The following is a 20,659-nucleotide window of genomic DNA, read 5'->3' on the forward strand; positions in this document are numbered from 1 at the left end:
CTTGAACCATTTTTATTAAGCAGAAAATTCATATACAGTTGAATATATACATATAGTTCCACCCAAAGCACATAAATTCTGCTCCAGCTGGGGGTTCAGCAGCAGCAGTGGTTCCGAGGTTTCAAGGGTCCAAGACCTGTTGCCTGATTACTGCTTTTATACCTTTCAATTATTTAGTATGTTAAAGCAGCCTGCATATAGGCACTTGATCCTCATGTGCTTCCTTTTCCAGCAATGACTTCGAGGCAGCGGGGGCAGGGAGTGCTTGAGGAATCTGAAGTGTACCTCCTGCAGCGAGGGCATTTTGCTTTGGCAGTGGGTAGGGCTATGACTTTATATGAAGATTCTTCACGAATATCTCCACCTGTTAAAGAAAACATTGCTGAGATCACCTGTGTGTGTTGGTGTTCCTATGGATGAAGGGTACAATCAAATAGGTTATAGTACAGCAATAAATATGGCTTAGCAGAGAAGCAGACCTGGACTGGTTTTCTTACCTTCTAAGTTAATCAAAAAGTTCCCTGTGACAATGTTTGCATCTGCAGGTGTTTCTTTAGGTATCTCGCTCAACAGAGTTGTTTGAGAAGCCATCATTATTTCATTCAGCTGTGACACTCTTGAAGATTCTTCAGCCTGTAGTGCCTATGAAAGAGAGTTAATTTTCAGACCTGGGTTTGCTCCTCAGCATCCTCCTGCTATCAAAGGTTAAACAAAAAAACAAAAATAATTGCTGTGTGATTGCAATAGCTGTCACAACCTTGTCAGGAAGAGAGCACAAAAATTACTTATATGAAACATTGAGCTGTATCATCTCCAGCAGTCCCAACCTCAACTGTGTTGTGATTTTGTGTATTTTTTTATGGTGAGTACAACAAAACCACATACTGAAGCAGAAACAAGTTTATAGAAATCAGCTTTTTTTTTTTTTGCACAGACAGCTCTAATTTTTAGTTGCATCTTTTACCTCCATTAATTCGAATAGCAATCCAGGCTCAATTACAATGATGACTTCATATTCCAAAGGATTCTTGCCAGAGATGGATCCAAGGAAAGAGTCTCTCATTGCACATGCACCTTCTATTGCTTCCTCAATCCCAGGTTTCTTCCACCCTGAGCTTGCATTAATCCAGCCAGTACGAAACACACCCTCTGAGTCTTGAGAGCAAAGCAAACAAAGGAAATTTTAATTAAGTGTTTTTCTATTTAAGTAAGTGTTTAAGTGAATAAAAATAAAGAAAGAAGAACGGCTTATCTCTGTATTTGTATTCCTTTCAGCTATTCAGTTCAACAGCACATTAGAAGAGGTCCTTAGATATGACATGTGCTTTACCTTTCTTGTAAGGGAGGTGCTGGAAAACCTCCTCTGCTAAGTGAGGAAGAATCGGTGCAAAGGATCGAACTACTACATCTAATGCCTCTGCTAGCACAGTTTGGCATGAACGACGCTTAGGATCTTTTTCTTCTTCACAATAGAGCCTGCAAGAGATGAAAGTGCTATGTATTATTTTTGTACTTCCAAGTTAATGTTATTAGTCAAGAATCATACTTTAAATGGAATGAAGCTTGAAAGTACAGAAGTCTGATCTACTGTGTAGAAGGAAAGCTTTCCCTAATTCTTGATTTACAAGTAAAGTGATAAGGGTACAAAAGTATTTGTGAATTCAGTCACATTTTTGTCATAGGTAGGAAAGTTTTGTACATTACATGTTAATTGACTTCACTGTATAGAGAAGAATCTTTTCTCAGTATATTCTGAGAAAATACAACCTGAGAAAGTATAACCTCTATCTCCACTAGCCCTTTGTTATAGTTTACCTATAAAGTTAAGGCCAGGATTTTTTTCCTCTTGCTTTAGATACATTCTGGAAACCAAAAATCACTGTAATCCCCAATCAGTACGACTCCCTTCCCCTGTGACACAGTCCTTTCAAACTTACAAAGCTATCAGATTAAATCAATACTTAGAGACATCCTTAGGATTCTTCAGTAAAAGACGTCAGGCCGCCCAGCTAAGTACTCAAGCCCCTTCCCTATAAACTCTTAAATACCACAGATGTACAAACTTCTAGGCAGAAACACAGCTTCAAAAGTCCCTTCTTAAAACATAGTTTCAATGTGCACAACGCTCGATTACCTTCCAAAATGGTTCAGTGCCCCCAAAGGACAGACGAGAGAAGCACACTGATCACAGAAAGACAGCTGACAGTGACTAAGCTCTCATCTGCAGTAATGAGTGCATGACAGCACAACCCAGAACCTTATTCACTCAACATTTGCATGACGTTACTACCTTCATCTCCAAGGGATTCATTTTCTTTTTTTTTTCCCCCCTCGATGACTTAAAGGCAGCAGTAATGAATTTACCTGTCCTTGATTATGCTGAAGTAAAAGTTAGACAAGTTTCTGGAACAGAACGTTTGCAACAATCGAACAACTTTGCTGTAATCGTATTCTTTGTATGCTTCTGTAACCTGGGAGAGGGAACAGAGAGAGAAGAATGGCACGTTGGTTTTCATCACACAGTGTACAGTGACCACCCCAATGAATCTGAAACATGGACTGTGGTAAGTGGAATCTGGGAGAATCTTTTTCTCAAAAGATTGTTGGAGGAAAAAAGTGTTAATTCAGCTAACTAATTAGGACAGAAATAATTCTAGTTTACATTTTAGGGGAGAAAATGGAGGAATCAGAAATTATGTTTGTTCTTTCCCATTCAGCAAAATAATTCTAAATGTCATATATTACTAAATGCTGACATACAGCAGATTTCTGAATAAACGTTAGGTTTGTTTCTTTAGCTCTGAGCCTATTTCTGAAGATTTCTAATTTGAGGCCTTGGGGCAGAGGTCAATGTCAAAAACAAGGTGAGAATGTTAAAATCAAAGCCTTCCTCTTAGAAGCTGACGTACTAGAAGAAGCACGCTGTGTCTCAAAAAAAAAAAGACTCAGTGATTGTTATTTGCACACCTGGTGCATGATTTGCTCATGCTCACACTTAAAGCATATTCTTCTAGAAGCTATGGCCAAACAAAACTGTTACACATACATATATTCCTCTAAATAGAAATTACTCATACCTTGCTGCCGTAGTCTTGCAATAAATGCAGCATGTATTGGTCTACTATGTACATCTCTGAAGGAGGAATGGAATCTGTTTCTGGATTGAAGCCAGCCATATTTCCCAGCATGAAACGTAGTGTATTCCGAAGCTAGGAACAAAGCAGCCAAGTTAAACACTGATGTTCTGCACTTTAAATGAAACACAGAATGAGAATGTCCTATAAAAATTAAAGCTGGTTGCTTTTCAAATTGATGGAAGGAGTAATTACAGAATGCCATGAAGAACACATGCCAAAAGGACCTATAGAAATTGTAAAGACTGAGGGTTACCTAAGCTTGGTGCACAAAGCACGTGTTGATCCTTCACACATTTACTGTTTGATCCACACACGTAAAGAGCACAGCAGCACCACCTTATGTGAGTTCAGAAAACTGAAACTGAAAACTTTCGCAATGAATTCTACCTATCCAACACAAACCCAAATATAAAGAGGATCTGCCCTTAGAGGGAGAAGTATGAGTGCATTGGGTTCTTACCTTGTTGATGTCATCTCTGGCAGCATTAAGTACCACAGGCCCAATCAGCACCTCAGTAAAAACATTGGATTCAGCCACCCACCAGCGGAGAACATCGGCACCGTAAGGGGGGTCCTTGGTGTGATCCTAAGTAGAGATAGAGAGGAAAACTGGTAGGGGTGGCACGGTGGGCACTGCAATTCCACACTGACAATGCTGTGCATGTATCTGCAATCGTGCACAGAAGCCACTGCGTTTGGAGTCCTTCACCCCTCCTTTGGCAAGACTGACTGCTGAGCCAGGACTACAGCATGCACTCAGCACTGCGTATGGGCAGTGCTAGAAATAAGGTAAGAAAAACTTACCTTACAGCCTTGAATCCTTTGAATACTTAACACTAAAATATCAACATTAGTGTCTGAAGATACAGATATTTTTTCTTCATAATGTTTTCAGCTCTGGAAATGACCTGTCTCCCTCTAGAAAGAAAGCAAACTATGCCCTGTTTCATTGAGCCTTTGTAAGGATTGATCTTTTTGTCCAGAGAAGTGTAAAACCTGCTTAACAGCCTCAGAAAGAGCAAGAGCAGGATGGGGAGGGAATAAATTCACAGCATTACCTCAGTGCAACCCTCCCTGATCCCCAAAGGAAATCAAGTTCCTCAAATCAACAAGTAGACCAGTTGAGACCAGAAGGCTCCTGAGGTGCCCGTTTCAACTCCCATATTGCTAGGCACAACTAAATTTAAATTAAAACCTCAAATCCCACCTCCCCATCATTTCATGAACAGTGATTATTCTTAACTTAAAAAGAAATCATTCTACATCTGCCTCAAAATTTATTCTCTTAGCTGAGAACAGCTTTTTTAAAGCACTACATTTGACATAAAATAACTCAAGGTTTCTACTCCAGCCAAATGGAACTGCAACGTAGTCAAAGTCTCTGAAAAAGCTTTATATAGAGTTCTGCTTCAAGACATCCGTGTAGAGAAAAGACAGCTGTAGAATCTGGGAGCGAAAACTTCTAACGAGCAATTCTAGTAAACTCAAGAGTTTGACTTACATCACCTCCATTGATTACCACATCAGGGTCAACCACATTACCAATGGATTTGGACATCTTTTCTCCTTTCTCACCAAGAGTAAATCCATGAACTACCAGAGTCCTGAAGAAAAGGTTTTACAGAACAGAAGAACATCACTGAAAAATCTATGTTAAGAATACATTTCTAACGGTATATCTACAGGTGAAAACACTAAGCAATCTTCTACGTTGGTAAGTCTGAGGCTTCATCTGTAGAGTTCAACCAACCATGAATATGCCATACTACCAATCCAAATAGAGCATAAATGTTAATTTTCCTCATTTCATCTCACCCTGTTAACAGAGATCCAGGGCACACGTTTCAGATGTATTAAAAGCTAAAATATTATTTACTATGTAAGCCAACATATTTCTTAAAAGTTGCTCAGCATCTTAGCAATTGACTCATATTATTCTTCTCTATGTTTCCTGTCTTTAAGAAGTATGTCACAGCTATGAGACACCATGCACATGGTGGTGATGCTGAATGCCTTACAGCCACATGTTCCAGTCACACCTGCCAGTGACCATAACTGATTTTCACACTGAATCTCTCATAATAATCCCCTTGATTATAGGAGTTTCAGAGACAGCAAAAGAATAGACTTTACTACCTGTATCTTAAGGTAATAGGATATAACCTGAATAACTCAGAAAGAAAACATCTATTAAGATGGAAATGTTTTAAACAATAAATCCATTCCAATCTAACTTGCAGAAAACTTTACACTGAAAACACAAAGCCATAAATCAGATATGTAGTAATGGTTTCATTTCTCTTCTTCATATGCCATCAAAAGCCTAGTATTTAATAAAGAAACTTGTAATGTGCTTGCAATCTATGCACTTACTTATATGGTGCTTTTTTCCTTGTTGCCACACTTGTTAATAGAGAAGATTGAAACCAGCCTCCCAGTTGGTCTTTTCCCTCAAGGTATACATCTGCTCTTTGCTCTGTGCCTTTAAAAATAGAAGATTTGTGAGTATTTTTGTTTGTTAGTTTGTTTTAAGTATCAGCCTGTGCCTTTGAACAACTAATAACAGAAAATCTCTGCAAGTCATTACTAGAACTTATTTTGCTCTTCAAATGCAGTAGATTAATTACTTCTATGAACGATGCACAATTACTTGAACACAGAATCATGAAATCATAGAATCATATAGGTTGGAAAAGACCATTAAGATCATCACGTCCAATCAGCAGCCCACCTCTACTGTGCCCACTGACCATGTCCCTCAGTGCCACATCTCCAGGGCACTTGAACACCTCCAGAGACAGTGACTGCACCACCTCCCTGTGCAGCCTGTGCCAGAGCATCACCACTCTTCCTGAGAAGAAATGTTTCCTAATAATATCTCAAACTTTGGAATTAATAAAATCTATGCTGCAACCTGACATTCCATCAGCTGGGAATTCCTTGCTATTCAAGTCACAGATGTAATGTGACTGCCTAGCCTGTGTAATGCAGCAGGGATTTTCAGAGACCACAAAGTTCTCTATGTGATGTTCACCAGTAACAGAATTTACATTTTTGGTCATTGGCCTGCCAGGAAGGTTACAAATTTCAGGCAAGCATTGAGGCAACTTGAGAACATGTTGTGTGAAAGAAGAATCTGAAGGAGCCTGGATTTTCCCATTGGGCTGAAACAGCAGTAAAGCTTTAATGGTCTTCCTGATGAAATTTAGTCACTGTATGAAAGGGGGCAAGATCTGTTGATTCAAGAAGCCCTTCCTAGTCCAACACAGTTCTAGTCCAGTCACTATCAGAGAACAGCATAACATGCAAGTCACAAAGCCTAGAAATGTGCAACACTGTATTTGGAAGAATGCAGGGACAGGAATTCCCAGATACTGAGCCAAAAGTTTCTCCGCTCAGTTTTTAACTTATGTTCCTCTTCTCCACTGCTTAGGACCCCTCACATAATGCTTCTTTCTGCTGCTGCCACCCTTGATTTATTTGTTTAACCTAATGGAAGTTTCGATATTTAGATCCATCCTGCAATAAAAGGAAGTTCAACATTACAAAGGTCAAGGCCATGCAGTTACAGCTAGTGCATGGAAAACGTGTGGGTACATGGAATGGTTTTTAGCACTTTTATTCCTTCAAAAGAATTTGCAAAGTTTGGGTTTTAGAAGCAGAAGAAGTAGGGATCAGTCTCTGTCTTAACAGATGGCAAAAAGAGTTGTGAGAACAAGGCTTGAAAAAAGCACACCTGTGGTTATGAAAGAAAGTGGAAAATCCGTTCCAACAGCAGCAGCAACACTTTTGTTTTACAGCCACTTTACTACATGTGGCTTGTAAAGATGTGACCTTTTCATGGAAATGACAAGCTGAAACTTAGGCAAGTGAAGAGTTTTGTTCAAACAACTGATGGTAAATTGGTATTGGCCTTTTTGATGGCAACACAAATGCGTGGCAAGCTGGCTAACGTGACAGTCTGATGGGGGCCTGAGCATCTCATCTGTGTAACATACAAATGAATGCTGGATTTGCAAATACAAAGCCTGGCTTTTAAGTGCACGGGCAGCTCCTCTACCTGAGTTTCTTTAAAGTTACAGTGATTATATAGAAATCAATTAGAACCATGAACATTTCTTTCTAAACTGAAGAATGCATTCAGCAAGGAATGGAGCCTTCAGTTACTTATTTCACATTGAATTGTAGTACATAGGTCATTAAGGAGAATGACAATTTATGATCCTTCAGGTTTGGATTTCAAGATTCCATATCTTTGATCTTACAGACTTTGACTTTTGGATTAAACGTATTGTATTTTAATGCCAGGAATGAATCAGCTAAGATAAATTCAAGTCTCTCAGTCAGCACAAAAGTTTAAGCACACAGATAGGTAAGCTGTAAAATAATCACATTCATTCAGTTAAATATTAGCCAATAAGATAGGGAAAGAGTTATGTTGAGAATTACCATCATTGCAGTGTGAAACTAAGGGTGAAAAGCAGTGACTTTCACCGAGAGCAGATCACACACGGATGGAGCTCAGTGTGCATTTTTATATGAAACATTTTGAAAAATGCTGATTTCAGGTTTGTGGTACACATGGTGCTCTGCCCATGGGGAAAATGATGAGGTTTATAGGACAGCTTTAAGACAGAAGAGAGATCCCTCAAAGGAATGCTCCAGAACCAGATAATGAAATGAGTGCAATCAAAAGGCTGAACACAATCTGAACTTCAAACAAAAAAAACCCAAATATCCCAGGTATCACAGAACAGAGCATTTTAAATCTGCAAATGCTTTCGAACCAGATTTTGCTGTTACCACACCTTCTGGCACACATTATATTAACACTCTGCTTGTAACACAGCAGCACTTATTCATGGATGAAACATTCAAAGAAATTTTAACACTACATGAAAAAATGTGGAAACACTTTCTTTCAGTGCTTGAGGCACATGCAGCAGGAGAAACATGGGATGAGATCTTATAACAGTAAACTGCTCAATGAAAATAGTGCTATGCAAACAGAGAAGCAAAAAGCATCCCCAGGAAACCCTCAGCATCAGAAGGGGGTTCCAGAGCACATCACAGATGTGGATCTGCTCCAAATGGTGCAAGCCGTTTCAAATGGAATTGACACACGATCCAGTGATACTTGTACAGTTTACAGTGTAGTCACTTGTCCTGTGACTACAGGAACTAAATGTCTGATCTTAGTGTGTGAGTTGCAACTTACTGTCACAGTGCCAATGCAGAATGGCACAGTCACCCCCAGTTTGGTTCTGGGGCTCACACTGCTCCATCTCATTGGATGAGTGTTTCACTCACACACAGCGCATTCAATCCTACGTAAACTCATACCCAAGTTCCCCAACTCACAGAGGTGATATTTTTAGGAGAACTGCATGGTTTTGTCTTGGCAGGGAAACCTGTAAAGCTGTTTATTCCTGCTGGTTACTCTCAATTTATAGTTTTCAGTAACTTGAGTTCAATGTAGAAAGCCACAATCACGAACATGAGTCACACGGTTTTAGCCATCCATTCCATCCTCCAGTTGTCCTGAAATAACTCATGTGTTGCAGCCCTTTAACAGAACCACTGCTTTGCATTACTGTCCTCACAAGGTGAGTGATAACTGCTGTTATCACTGATCTCCTAGCACAAAAGGAACAGGTAGCATGCCAACTCCCACGTGCCAGCATGCCTTCATGAGTTTAAGCTGCAGGAAGCTCTTTGAAACAGTTCTGGTTTTCTCCCTGGATTACATCCTTTTTCTTTTTCCCCCAGAAGTATTTGGAAAAAGGAACCTGACCAATTAGTCTGTTTGTAAGCCTTGCCAATTACTTTTACTTCCATAGGAAGAAGTTCTGCAAAAGGTTTTAAAAGCTGGGGCACATTGAAAAATACAGAACAAAGCTACTAGTTCAACAAATTCTACTTCAAAGTGCATTCTTCATAAAGGGAAAATTAAATCTGTCATTTTATATGAATCTCTGGATTTGCATTTCCACATCTGTGTCAGTGACTGGGAGACAGAAGAAAAGGAAATGCAACCTTTGTAGCATTTCTGAAGGTAAAGAGCTTATGAAATCATCTTTCTTGTTAGTCCTATTCCCAAATTTTGAACCTGTTGGGTTACTCCAGTCATGGCAAAATGAGAAGCCTGACACACCAACTTCCAGCAAGTTTCATGAAAAAAAGTGAGCAGATAGAGAAGAGACACTTTAAGCGTACCATGAAGAAAAAAGTCTCTATTGTGAAAAAAAAAACATTTGCTGGATGTTATAGAATCCATGAGAGCCTTAAATGAATTAACAGCAAATCAAGGATACTGATTCTCCTATTATTTATTAAACACTGGATCCTTTCTTTACATAGGATTAGAGAGAGTTTTTGCATCTTGAAGTGTTAAGCCCTCAGAGTACGCGAGGACGTAACTGTGCACATAAAATACCACTACTTCTCAACACTTCTGAAAATCAAACCAAGCCAGAAACTTTTCTAAAGAGAATGAACTTTAACGTATGTAAAGGTCTTCTATAAAATGAATGTTTGCTGATGGTACTGTTGCTTGACCACGTTGCTATGAAATAAAACCTCTGGTACTAACGTGTTTTATAATTCAACAAGATTGTTATCACGTAATTGTGTACTGAGAGTTTAAAGTCCAGACTCAATGCATGGGATCAGACTCCTCCTCTAGAAAGGACTCCTGACTTTGGACTATCTTCCAGGCAAACAGTGTGTTTTACATGGGTAGATAGCTAGATGCATGCTGTGTTGTGTATATTACTTGAATTGAACACAGAATTACTGCCTATTTTTCTATAATCTTTTCTATATTTTTTCCACTTACAGCAGACCTGCTGGGTAGCAACTACTGACAGCTGGAACTACAGATAATGTATAGCCAACAAAATATTTTAAGCAACAATATACTGCTTTAGTTACTGAAAGTAATCAGGAATGAAGTAGTACTGTATGCCTACACTGTTAAACTTTCTTTGATTCTGCAACTGATCTCAATTTTGGTCTGTTTCAAATGCAATCCTCTGGCACAAACCAAAATTTATTAACTGAAAAATAATTTAAAAGCTACCAGTGAGCAGCAAAATGCTTTGGCTATCTGTGCCATGAAATTCTATACCACAAACAAATAGGCTTTTATTAGGAGATATGTTGTATGACACATGACAGGAGCAGACCGAATAATGTATTCTAAAAATCAATGGCACCTTGAACTACACTGAATATGGGCTTGCCAACACAGAGCTCTGCTCTTCATGAGCAAAAGCAGCTTTCAAGGAGGTCAAAACCAGTTTGCTGCTTGCATTACTTGACTCAGCTTTGCTTATACCAAGAGCATCATGCAAAACAGTTCCATTTTGTTCTCCAAATATTATAAAAGAAAGATCAACATATTCATTCTGTACCTTCCAAAACATGAGCCCAGGAAGTTCCACTATCAAACCAGATGTCTAGGACATCCTGCCCCTTGACATAATCCAAAACATCATGACCACCAGCCTATTGGGAAAAAAACAAACACTTACTAAGAAATGCAAATCGAATACACCATATCATCAATGCTTTTCACAGCCAGAAATAAAATGCATTTGGTTCCTGGACCAGTTCTGCACAGGTTATGCTACCAAACTCCATGAACAAAACACAGAATAATTCAGATACATAATTTCTGATGAAAAGCCCAAACAGAGAAAGGAGAATTACCAAACAAACTGAGATGGCACAGTAACAGTACAGTTTGCTTTCTAACACAATTGTAAAGGGAACAACACAAAGATGGGAAGAACTAAATACAAATTCAGATTTATTTTAATGGCAAAGGCTCAATATACATTTGTGCTGATAACTTAGTTAATTAGAATGTTATGTTCTCATAAAGGCAGAAGATTGAAAACAATCACAAGAATGTTTATTTTTCATTACTTCCCACCATTGAACCATCTCATGCACTTGAAGTATTTAAGTCAAAAATTACCTTTGATACAGCCTCCTTTGATAATAGCTGTTCAATAGGAAGGGTCCACCATGCATCTGTTCCTTGCTGCTCCACTATTTTGATGATATCTGTGATTGTTTCACTGGGTTAGCAGGAAAAAAGACACATTCAAAATGACATATTCAGTTGTTGTCCACAGTAGGTAAGGTGATGTTGAATTGATTTTTGACATAATTTAATGCCAAATTTACACATACACTGAGACAACTTAACAAACAAAAAACTGCACTTAGTCTTCCTGTTTCGTAGAGCATTTAATGAAGAGGTAGTTTTTAAGATTTCAGCTGTATTTAAAGGAATACAGCAGATCATCCTGACTCAAAAATATCAAACTAAAAGCACCGTGTTACCTAACTATCAGAGGTAAGTTTTTAATTCCTCACTTCTCAAGTTGAACAATTAATGTACATCTTGACAAGGTGTTGCAAAAGGGGAACAAGTAAAATAAACACCTGGCACAATTCTCTTGAAAATACAAAAGGTTGATGATCTAACTTCCTTAGAGTCAGTGCTTAGTTTTGGACATTAGCATGTTTTCCCTGCACTGCTATTAAGCTGAGCTGTATCACTACAGCATTTACTTGGCTCTTACAAAGTTTAAGCATGAAGACCTAAGTTCTCCAAGAAGTTGTAAAACAAATTAGTACAGAATAACACCACGAGGTTGGAAGAAGGTAAGAAAACACAATCTGACTGTTGACTGTGGGGATAAAATTGCAATGCCAGACCTATCATGGTCTTTACAAAGTAAATTCACATAGAACAACAGAGGACATTTTATGGAGATAACTCACTAACCAGTAACACTTCCAAAATGGCAAACCACCATCACTCTTAACCCTTAAGATCTGACTGGATGCCATTCACCTTCCACTTTAAGAATCTTGGGACACAATTTATGACTTTGTAATGCACCTGCTATTTATCTTGGTAAAACAGCATTTAGAAGCTCCATTTCTGACTGCTATCTTTTCCTTTCAGAAATGTTTGCATAGAGGTTTATTTGTCTCTACTTCCAGTTGTGAAGTGTTACCTCTCAAAGACAAATGCAAACAACTCCAGCTCTGGTACACTCCCTAGAATCTAGGCAGCAAGCATCCCTTATGCTTTGCCTCCTTCAGGCTAAATCCACAAATTCAGAGAGCTTTCAGGAAAACAGTTCAATGACAGCAGAAATCAGTTTGCCGAACATCTGACCAATTCTAAGCTTTAAGAAAAGGAGGTACAGCCTGAAGCACTATCACTCAGACACAGGGTTTGATTTTCGGGTGGTCCTGTGTGGAGCCAGGAGTTGAACTTGATGTTCCTCATCAGTTCTTCCAACTTGGAATTATTCTGCGATTCAGTTTTCTGACATTGCAACTATAGATTTACACCAGAGTTTTACAGAAATCAAGAGGAGAAGAAAGAAAAAAAAAGGCTTCCAAATGAGTAATTTCAATGAGAAAAATAGATTTGCCAAAACTGCTCTAAGTCTGCATTCAGTTTTAAATCTCTCAAGCTCCTCCAGCTTCAGAGCAAACAAGCAAACTAACTGGACAGTCTTAAGGAAGACTGATGGTTACTCGTTAACGTGGGCAGGCCTGTCGTGTTCAGTACATTTCTGTGCAGTGCTTGTTCTTTAGGAATTATGTAGGGTAATGATTTACATCAGCAGTGTCTGAATAAAAACTTTTTGAGGGAGGGAAACGTGAAATGCAGCCTACTGTTTGCTGCTGTCGAAACTGTGTTGCTACCCATCTCTCCTCAGTAGAAGACATTATGGTCTATCACACAAATATTTGGAGAATTTAAGGAGGGAACAACTGGGACAGAAACGCTGTGGTAGTGCAAATTGTATCACCTGTAGAGAAGAGAAACTGCAGCAGGGGGAGGCACAAGAAGGAAGTACAATTTTGCTATCAATCTCCCTTGCAGAACCACTATAAAATGACTGCTTTCACTTACCCTAAGTGCAGCTGCTAACACCACACAACAGCTACCTGCCATCACAGATACACCATTTCGACAAAACATAACATGAACTAAGCTTTCTTCAGGTGTATCGCTATGCAATGTAAAAGCTTACAGTGCTAATTTATGAAATAATTTAGAAGACATTTTTTTCATGAACTAACAGATCCTATTATGCTGTACACGAAAGTTCTCAGACAAGTATGAGAAGGTCCAATTTGTGTTATGCATTCCCTACAATAAATAAGGACTCCATGACTGTCAGGTCAACTTGCTATTGGCCAACATTTTCAAAGTTCTATCATGGTTTCAAATCAAATAATAAACTTCAGCAGCGCAATTTTTTTCTATTATGTCATTTCCCTACAGAAAATACATAAGCATTAACAATCATCCAATCAGGTATTTTGAAGAGGGCACAATTAAGACTTTGAGGATATCATTTCACAAAACCTTTTCCCTCCTACATTTTTCAAAGAAAACCCTGACAAAAAAGCAACCCCACCCTGTCTCTCTAATCTTATGATTAACTGTTACCAGATGAGAGAAAAATGAGTATATTTTAAGTTATTAGTAGCGTAAGGAGGAAGATTATTGCAAAGTACTTTTGTGAAGGGTCCAAGAGAAAACCACCTTCCTCAAATAACTACTCATCACTTTATAATCTGTGAGCTTCAGCGTGAGCATGGTAATTCCCAGAGTTAGCAATAAACACCATTGTAAAACTTTGCCCTGTATTCATACACGGTATCTGGAAGAACTTGCATTACGTGTCATTCGCTATGTTTTTAACACTGAAACTCCTACGGCAATTCACGCTACCACGACACCAGCCAATCACTCTCAAGTCTGATATTGATTATGCTGAACACTTATTTAATGTGTTAACAGAAATTAGGCAGCATTAAGATATAGACAGGAGGAGAAGAATACAGTTCCCGATGGTCTCTCGACCTCTTTTCAACAGCAGTAAAGAAGACAACTTATCTTCTTTCTACCATGAATTGTGATACTTCAGCAGTAAGTATGTAGCTTATGGTAAGTTGCTATTGCTCGCAGCTAATGGAGACGTGCAATGTTTTAAAAAGCTAATTAAAATGCACAGTAGATCTATACCCAAAATCGGTTGGTTTTCTTTCCTGTTTGTTTTGTGTGTGCATGTTAGAAATGTAAGTTACTTGCAAATCAAAGGCACAGTGTGGGGGACAAGAGTTCTGTCACTGTAACAACTTCTGCAATATTTATTGGCAAAACTGCAATTATTATTATCTGAACAGGGTATTTGTAAAATTAACAAGCTAATTCATGAGATAAAAATAAAGTGCGTATCTCACATTTATTTCCTGGTCTGGAAATACAAAGCTGTTTTACTTTTGGATCTTTTTCTCTCCTCTTCAAGTTACACAATTTCCTCAAATCAGAATATCTTCCTCAAGAAAGTGATTACATATGGAAAGTTGAGAAAGCTTGTTTATTTGGGCATTTATCCTACTTAGTCTTTTTTCCACCACTGGCGCAGAAAAATCACACTTGTATTTCTATATTCTCCTAATTCTTACTAGAAATTGCAATAATTAAAAAAATGTTTTCTCTCTTCTTCTATAAAATTATTCTTATTATTCTTCTTATAAAAACTATTATTTAATTTCTGATTGAATGTGATGAGGTGTACTCTACAAAAAGAACTTAGCCTTCGGCAAAGCGTTAAATTTATAATCTTAGACAACAGTATCATAAATTCAAATCTATTTAAGGCCTATATGGGGCCACAGCAGCAAACAAGACTCATAGGGAGATCTGGCATCAAACCTGATGCATACAAGATTACAATCTAGCTTTCAAGTCAGAAAGAATATTTTGCAGTCACCAAAGATTGTGTCTGTTTGGAACCAGCAATTCTATCTTGAAAGAGGAATTTCCTGCAAACTTCCACATGACAAATTCATGTGGTCTGACTTACAGAGGAGCCCCCAGCAGTTTCTTTTAGGCATCTTTTTTTCCCCCAAATCTTCTTTTTAATTATTTTTTATTTTATTACAGTTGATAACGCATAGACAGGATCATTCAAGACAGACCACTGGTGCTCTCATATGTAACAGCAACTCCATGTGGACTACACTGACTTCCAGTGGAGATGCTGTTACTTTTGATAGCGGCTCAAAGACTCCGGATCAGCTGCTACTGGAAGTACATCTATCCAGCGTTCAAGATCTGAAAACAGCTTGAGTTTTGAAATGTAAGTTATTATTTATTGCTGTATAAATGATATTGAATTATTTGCACAATCTACGGATGAAACTTCTCAAGAGGTGGAAATATGTCAGCAGCTTATTTTCAACGTGATAATGTAAATGCAATTAAATATTTAGGCTTATGTATTTACTTCAGTAAGAACTGGTGTCCAGGAAAATGACCTATGAATTGACAGACTGCTTTCAAAATGTGCCTGTCATTTCTATAGGCCAATATTCTGTGCACTTTTCCTATTTTGGCTGCCAAAGTCTGCTATTAAAAGTCTGCTTTAAATCTTTAATGAGAATTTCATATTTTACTTTGAAAACTTCACCTCTACTGTAAAACATTTTAGAAGTAAGGAGAACTGAGCATCAGAAGCTGTCAATTGAATTAAATAAATCTAATTTTGCAAGCATATTGAATAAGTCTCTTTTTCCCCCCTTGAAGAACGCTGATTGAACAAGGCCATTGTATCCTTTTGCTCATCCACCATGTGTGACTGCTGGGCCAACACCCACACACAAAGGGGAGAGCCATTAACCGACTGCGAAGCCTGTCACACCAAAATGCCCTCATGGGCACATACACAACTCCTGGAATCATCTCACACAGCTCAAGCATTTCCAGAAGACACATATTTTATTGGTATTCAGGATAGCTTTCCTGTATCCCAATAGAATTCCCTTACTTCTCACCTTTCAAATGCTTTCTGTACCAAGTAGTACTGTCATACTGGATCAACTCCTTTAACTGCTGAAGGAGCAATTTCTTCACAGTGCTCTTCATGTCTGACTGCCAGCTGCTGAACTCTATTTCGTTATACTCAAGTTTGTTTTAAAAGTGCATTTGTAACGACTTCTAGCAAGCACAAGGAACACACTCAAGCCTACTCTGCAAATGGACTATAATAAGTATTCCTCAAAAATAGCATATGTTCACACAAAAAATATATTCTTTTAAGATATAGTAGCAGTTTCTGCAGGTAAAATGATTTCACATTCCACAAAGCCTCCATATTTCCTGATGTGCCTCAGCATTACTCAAGTACTATAAACGACTGCAGTTATTGTAGTCATTTCTCACAGTTATTGCCTACAGTGAGAGGCAAAGTACTTACTGTGCACCTACACACCCAGTCACACCAGGTAAAGCTAAGGACTAGCTGCTTAAAGTCCATTCCCTACTGCCTACACCCCAAGTCTCACTACCTATTACATTGACATGCTCAGCCTAGCTTCTGGAAAACAAGCTGGACAATTTCTGGAATATTCATTCATCAGCAAAATAAAGAAAGTTCTGCAACGCAATTTAAGTTAATCTTCAGCTGTGTAATCTCACTGTCCATATTGAATTTACACAAACATTTCTGAAGTTAAAATGGATAAAAAGTATAAAATGGAGTTGTTCTACTAGCATACAATAAGGCAGAAAACAATTATGGAAATAAACAGTGAATATGGAACTCTACCATATTATTTCTACCAAATGATCTCTTAGAAGGTGCTCAGAGTTGAATACCCCTCTGCTGCCCAAAGGAGTAAAAGCAGCAACCAATTAATTCTTAAAAGACAAAAAGGACCATATGTGGCTGAGGTTTCCTTTTTTAAAGCACAGCTGGATTCCTTCTGCTTTCCATTCATTTCTGTTTCCATTACACTGTCTGGAATTCTTGAAATTCAGTGTTTGCAATAACTGGATACTATTGACAAAAGATGGCAGAAAAAGGCACCTGAAGCTCTAGGCATACCAAATTATACACCCAGAGTTCACTCACTCCCATTACTAAAGCTGACTCTCGAAAACCACTCATTTTACCTTAAAACTAAGTGTAGTTATTTATTCTTCAACTGATTTGGTTAACCTACTTCAGATTTCTCATTGCCAGTTAGTGAATTTCAAATAGTTATTTTGTCAAAATATCAGTATTATTCAACGTACAGTGCTAAGGTTATAGTTAGGATCTATTCTAGTCACAACTCGCATTTCATTCCTTGCTTAAATGTAGGATGACTACTGCCATCTCATTTAACTTGAAGGAGGAGGATGAAAGTAGCAGTTACTATAAAGGAGACTCTTCAGATAACTTAAGTATCTAAGTAAATTGATACTAGCTAGTTACATAAAAATTCAACTTCAGAAATGAGTTTCTGACCACTTTAATTTATAGCTAAATTAGGTGTGTATATAAACAAGAAGAACAAGAAAGAACATATATTTATATCGGAATAGTTATCGTAAGTTTTATAATACTGTATAATTGCAGTAGGACAGAGCTCATTCCTTCATTTCTCAGTATAGAGTTAGAGGAATACCTGTTTATCAGGCTTTCTCCCGTGTCCTTCTGATAAAAAACAGGAATAGGAACACCCCAACATCTTTGCCGTGATATACACCAAAATGTCCTTCTGTCCAGCATTTCAAGCATTCTGCTCACTGCAGATGTAGGAATAATTTTCACTTTTTTTAGCACTTCCTATAAAGTAGACAGTAAATTGATGGACAAGATTCAGCATTCAGACACACATTGTTCCTCACTAACATACAGTACATACAGTCTAACATAGAATCACAGAATCCTTAGAGTTGGAAAGGACTTTGAAAGGTTATTTAGTTCAACACCCTGCAATGAACAGGGACATTCACAGCTCAGTAAGGTTGCACAGAGCCCCATACAGTCTTGCCTTGAAAGTCTCCAGGTACAGGACATCAACCACATCTTTGGGCAACTTCTTCCAATGCCTCACCACCCACACTGTAAAAGACTTTTTCCTTACCTCTAATCTACAGTTACCACCTTTAAGCTTGAAACCATTTCCCCTTGTTCTATCACAACAGACAGAGTCTGTTTTCTTCATTCCTGAAGCTCCCCTTTAAATACTGAAAAGCCACCATCAGGTTACCTCCAAGCAATGTCCCAGAACAACTAATATATATATTTTTTTGCCAGCTCTGATTCTCTAACAGACATACCCTACGTGTGTTAAAAATAACTTCAGCATCTCTGCTTTGAAAGTACATCTTGACACACACTACCTGTATTACAGAGTGGGGGTAACCACTCACTTCCCACCCTTCCGAATGACTGCCTTATTTTAATTCTTTCTAGAAAAAGGATGAATATGGAATAAACAACTCATGCCCTAATTGGAGCAAAATCACTGTTACCCAAGACAGCCTAATGCACTGCTTGGAGTTTTCTGTGCAGATCTACATAATTTCAAAGAGCACTGCATTTAAAAAAATAAAATATTTTAAAGTGATTTAAAATAGGACTGTGGTAGAACAAATAGATGATCAAACAAAGGCATTTTACCTTGCAAGACTACTGTAATAACAAAGCTAACTTTACCAGTGATAAATATACTATGTTTCAAGGTCAGATCAGAAGAGACAGTATAAAAAACATTTTTGGGAAAAAAATTCTGTAGCTCTTTAAGAATCTTATATATCTCCTATAAATACAATGAACAAACTTATCAGTCATTATTTTCATCCTGAATTATATTAATATTGACAAAAAATAAAATGACAACATTAATCATTTTTATAATACTTGACAACTGTGTATTGTCTGTACAGGTTTGCAGTGACCTGTATCAAGACCATTTCCCAATTCCAAGTATTATTAGCCACTTTTAAGTGTCCCACAGAAAAGCAAAGTAAGATACCTGTGCTGTAGCCTTTACATTTGCTGTGTTTACAAACCACTGCTTGCTGGCCCGAATAATCATTGGTTTTTTAGTTCTCCAGTCATATGGGTAGCTATGCACATATTTCTCCTCTTTTAACAAACTCCCTGCTGCTTGAAGCATCTTAATGACTAAGAAAAAAATGAAGCAAGATGAAAATCAGGTTTGACCGCAACACTCATGTTAACTTCAATTAATTCCTTTCCACAAAGAACACATAAAAAGAAGTGCTTGCATCTCATCCATACGCAAAATATCTTCAGTTTATACAAACCCTCCAGATACAGCTGCAGGGATGTAACGGATAAAGTAATAAATGGCTAAACACTAGAAACTCACCAGCTTCATTTCCCTCTTCAAGTACATTCTTGTTTTTAAGTTCAGGACCTGCAGCTTCAGTAAAATGCCCACTTTCATCCACAAAGCATTCCTGAAAAATAAAAACACAGATTATGTCAATAAAATATTAAATGGCTATTAATTACCTTTTTGGTAGTCAAAAGTGAGTTAAGCACTCTGCTGAGTAGCTACTTTTCTAGTGAGAAGCAAATTATGTTAGATTTGAGTATGCTTCAGGTTTAACAAACTGCAACTTAGTAGTTTACCTTCAGACAAGTTAATTTGACATACGAAGAAGCAAGCCCCACAGTTTGCAAAAATACCACAATTATCTTCCATCAAGTCATTGGTTAGTATTTGAACGGTTTTTCAAATAAACAGTTAACCAACAGCTGCAGGAAATCAAGAGCAAAAGATGAAATAATCAAGTACCGTGGGTAGCTGATGGTGAGAAGCTACACTGTAGTCTTCCATACCATGAGCTGGGGCTGTGTGAACTAATCCTGTTCCTTTTGCCATTGTCACATGATTTGCAGGTAACAGAGGAGATACTCTGCCAGGAATTGTGGGATGAGCGCAAGAACCATCAGCTAAATCTATACCTAGGGTAGGGAAAAAACAAACAAACAGGAAAAATGGAGAAAGCAGAGAAACAATTCATGGAATCAGCTTATCAGAGAGCAGAAATGGAATAAATGACTGTATGCACAGGATACTTTTCATAGGTACTGCTATTTTATCTTATTCGTAGGTTCCCACCCACATGCTTTCAAATTCTCTGTATTTTTAATTTTGCACACGTTTTTCTTTGAAATAATGGCTTCTCTCTACCTTAGACAATATTCCAATAACAGTGATATTCCACTTAGAGATACTCTTTGCATTCCCATTTCTTAGGGACTGCTATCTCAGTGTTTTACAAACAGATCTCAGAGTAGGATTATTAAGTAGAGAAACTGATAAAAGGTATGGAAAAACAGCAGAATAATGTAAAAAGAAAAAGTTATTGAAATAGATTTCTCACCTCCTTTAGATACACGTATTTCCCTGAATCACATATATAGGCAAATGACTAAAATCCATAAATGGCACAATAAATAACTTCAAAATACTGAATCAGAAGTCTGCCTATTACTAAATATTACTATGCAGTATGTTAGGATACAAACTTAACTGCTTTAGTTTCTCAGTACAAATATCTCAATCATCCTCATGAAAAAGGCTTAAGACATTGAGACAACAAAGTACAACAGTGAGAACTGAAGTGTACTAAATGACAGTACTGGCTGATAGCACCAGCA

General features: G+C 37.8%; 1 protein-coding gene across 1 annotated transcript in view; it reads right to left on the reverse strand.

Moving 5' to 3' along the window:
- IARS2 (isoleucyl-tRNA synthetase 2, mitochondrial) overlaps nt 1–20,659 on the reverse strand; it is a 24,639-nt gene continuing 3,980 nt past the window's right edge. Inside the window, exons 9-23 of the mRNA XM_031595986.2 lie at nt 19,791–19,960; nt 19,359–19,449; nt 18,999–19,150; nt 17,643–17,803; nt 11,122–11,224; nt 10,553–10,646; nt 5,511–5,619; nt 4,639–4,741; nt 3,598–3,723; nt 3,078–3,209; nt 2,365–2,471; nt 1,331–1,476; nt 965–1,155; nt 498–642; nt 1–364 (exon numbers count right to left, since the gene is read on the reverse strand). Of these exons, the coding sequence (XP_031451846.2) occupies nt 213–364; nt 498–642; nt 965–1,155; nt 1,331–1,476; nt 2,365–2,471; nt 3,078–3,209; nt 3,598–3,723; nt 4,639–4,741; nt 5,511–5,619; nt 10,553–10,646; nt 11,122–11,224; nt 17,643–17,803; nt 18,999–19,150; nt 19,359–19,449; nt 19,791–19,960 (1,982 nt within the window). The 3' untranslated portion in view covers nt 1–212. The remainder of the gene's footprint in view (nt 365–497; nt 643–964; nt 1,156–1,330; nt 1,477–2,364; nt 2,472–3,077; nt 3,210–3,597; nt 3,724–4,638; nt 4,742–5,510; nt 5,620–10,552; nt 10,647–11,121; nt 11,225–17,642; nt 17,804–18,998; nt 19,151–19,358; nt 19,450–19,790; nt 19,961–20,659) is intronic.

The sequence above is a fragment of the Phasianus colchicus genome, chromosome 2, assembly GCF_987193195.1.
Source record: "Phasianus colchicus chromosome 2, bPhaCol1.hap1.1, whole genome shotgun sequence".
Lineage (NCBI taxonomy): Eukaryota > Metazoa > Chordata > Aves > Galliformes > Phasianidae > Phasianus > Phasianus colchicus.